Source organism: Echinops telfairi, unplaced genomic scaffold (assembly GCF_000313985.2).
Source record: "Echinops telfairi isolate 266 unplaced genomic scaffold, ASM31398v2 ScPeMD7_3;HRSCAF=10, whole genome shotgun sequence".
NCBI classification, from domain to species: domain Eukaryota; kingdom Metazoa; phylum Chordata; class Mammalia; order Afrosoricida; family Tenrecidae; genus Echinops; species Echinops telfairi.
In genome coordinates this window covers 61,109,574-61,112,316 of record NW_022103899.1, presented here as the reverse complement: position 1 = coordinate 61,112,316, position 2,743 = coordinate 61,109,574, and the positions used below count along the sequence as shown (strand labels likewise).

At 56.3% G+C, this 2,743-nt stretch overlaps 1 protein-coding gene across 5 annotated transcripts in view; it reads right to left on the bottom strand.

The window, feature by feature from the left end:
* The window catches only part of AGAP1 (ArfGAP with GTPase domain, ankyrin repeat and PH domain 1), a 416,730-nt gene that overhangs the window by 92,988 nt on the left and 320,999 nt on the right, over nucleotides 1–2,743 (bottom strand). For all 5 annotated transcript variants that reach the window (XM_045295022.1, XM_045295029.1, XM_045295039.1 and 2 more), the window contains one exon: nucleotides 1,466–1,627. In XM_045295022.1, coding sequence (XP_045150957.1) covers nucleotides 1,466–1,627 — 162 coding nt within the window. The remainder of the gene's footprint in view (nucleotides 1–1,465; nucleotides 1,628–2,743) is intronic.

Here is a 2,743-nt window from a genome sequence, read left to right as displayed (position 1 = left end):
GGGTCAACTCAACGGCAGCGGGTTCGTTTCTGCTAGTGTCCGCAAGTGATGGAGTAGGATCAGTTTCTGATGCTGCCGTCCTGACAGGGGCTGCTCGACAGGACTTTCCCTGTAGGAGCCACTGGGTGGACTCAAACTGCCGACCTTTCAGCTAGCAGCTCAGTGCTCAGCCTTGGCCCCATCTGGACACCTCCCTTTCTTAGACTCAAACAGGAGGATGGGGTCTGTTTTGTGTGTGGGGCGGAACGAGTTGAACCGACTTGGTGGTACCTAACAATCTCCCAGGCTGCTGGGGAAGATCCTATTTCATCACATGAAAACCTCCCCTCAAGTGTCAGGCGCACCCCAATGTCAGAGATGTAAACCCGTGAGAGAGGGGCGGGGATGCATACCCTGAGATCTTTTAAAGTGTGGCGGGCTTCAGAAAAGACTGTGGGAATGTCCCCCCAGCTCCGGACGTGCCTCGTAGAGCCAGCCACCCGAGAACACAGCTTTGCTTCGCTGGGAAGGGTCCTTCTCAATGGGATGAGGGACTCTCTCTGGTTAGAGATGGAGCCCTGGTGGCGCTATGGGTTAGGCACTGCGCTGCTAACCGCCACGTGGACATTTCAAACCCACCAGCTGCTCCAGGGGCCATCAAAGGAGGAGAGGACGCACCACACCGGCAGGTACTCAGGGCTTCCTAATGCTACACAGCCCTGCAAACCCTTCGAGCCCGAGAGGCGGCAAGCCAAGCAGCAGTCACCCTAACCTTATGTGGGAGCAACGTTTGAGTCTTCTTCCGAAAGAGCCTACGCAACCATGCCAGAGGACGCCCGACCCACGGCCACACGACCACGGTGTCCACAGACACAGTGCAAGACCAGGTGGGCCTGACACCCAGGTGCCGAGTGAGGGCAGTTCCTGGGAAGGAGCTGGGTGGCAGGTGCTGCCTCTGACGGCTTGCTGGGAACCGGATGTGGGGCACGCTTTCTGTCAGAGTGCACCTCCTCTTTGGGGTCCTGCTGAGTAGCAAGAGCAGGTACCAGCGCAGGTCTCCCATGGAAGCAAAGTGGCCTCAACAGAACGCTGGAAAAGCAAGGTCCCTGCATTCAGAGAACTCACAAATCATGGACGTGACGGAAGAGCCATTTCCCACCGCCTTGGTGCATGAAGCCAGAAAGGACCCAGCTGGCGTAGTAGAATGGATGTGACTGGTTGCAGCAGAGAACTGCCAAGCAAACACCTAGTTAGGATGGGCGCCCTGCCCAGTATGCCGAGGTGGGCACTACTGAACAGGACCCATGTTGGGCCACCAATGGGGAGCCAGCATTGCTGCCTCCCAGCCAACCAATGCTGGGCAGCACGGTGGGGTCCCATCTTGACACTGAGGTGAGACCTCACTCTGGGGTATTTGAGGCCTTCACACACTTGTAGAAGAGCGTCCGCCTGTCGGAAACGCACACCTGACCCCGGCGTCCCTCACCTTCGGCGGCACCCGAGAGCCCGTCAGCTTTGAAACTGCTGGTGCTCTTCTTCCTCCGGTGCTTCTTCCTGTTGGCGTGTGGCGAGGGGGGCGGGTCGAGCTTGGGGCTGGTGGTGCTGGGGATGCTGGGACTGGAACACACGGAGTCGCCCAGCCCTGTGTCTGCAACGGGATGGAAAAGGCAAGAGAACACTGAGTTAGACAAGCCCTTTAAAAGCTGGCTGTACAGAAAGTCGTATTCTTTCACTATCGCAAATACGATAACACCATGGGGTCACAGAGGCAGCGGCCCAGACATACATACGTACGTGTACAAGGTTCCAGCACCCTCTTGCCCTACAGACGCTGACTGTGCAGAAAGCAGTATTGTTCAGTATCACAGACACTACTGTGGGGTCACAGAGGCTGAGGCCCAGAAATGCCCACATGGAGACGATTACAGCGCCCCCTTGCTCGACGGCGCTGCCCGCCAGTCACAGCTGGCCACGCGTTTCTGCACGATCTTTCTGCTGCGGGGAACTCCCGCGTTCTCTGCTTGGCAGGAGGGATGCTGCTAGCGTTTCTGGGAGAAGGTAGCAGTGAACGTGAGCTTTCCCCTCAGATTTCTCTTCCACGGATGGCATCGGGATGAAACTCAGTTAAGGATGTACAGACTGTGTCACGTAACATACAGTCGAGACTTTGACTGTGTGTGCGTAGTGAGCACAGGATTAAAGAAATACAGTAGCCTCCACCCTAATCTGTGGGAGATAACACTCCCAGACCCCCACAGGGTAAAAATACAGAAGCTCCCCACTCCATCTGTGAGGGAGGCGTTCCAAGCCCCCCGGGAGATGGGTACTTGAAAGGAGAGATAGCGCTGAACCCTACACAGATGATGTTCTGTCCTGCACATCCAAGAAGAGTTAAACGTCTGGGGGTGGGGGGCGGGATGAATGACAATATAATGAAAGTTTCCATGAATAACTTAAGTTCCTTCATTCCTATGACAGCTCCCAGGGTGCCCCAAACCAAAGCAACTCACTGCCATCGAGTCGGTGCTGACTCCCAGGGACCCTCAAGGACCGGGTAGAACTGCCCCTGTGCATTTCCAAGACAGGAACTCTCTATGGGACTAGAGAGCTTTGTCTTTCTCCCGAGGAGTGGCTGGGGGTCTCAAACTGCTGACCTTGTGGACAGCAACGTGACATGTAACCAGCGCACCACCAGAGCTGCGTCACCTGTTGGATCCCAGGCAGGTGTGGCTCAGTGGATCCTCAAATGTGCTCCAGTGTGTGT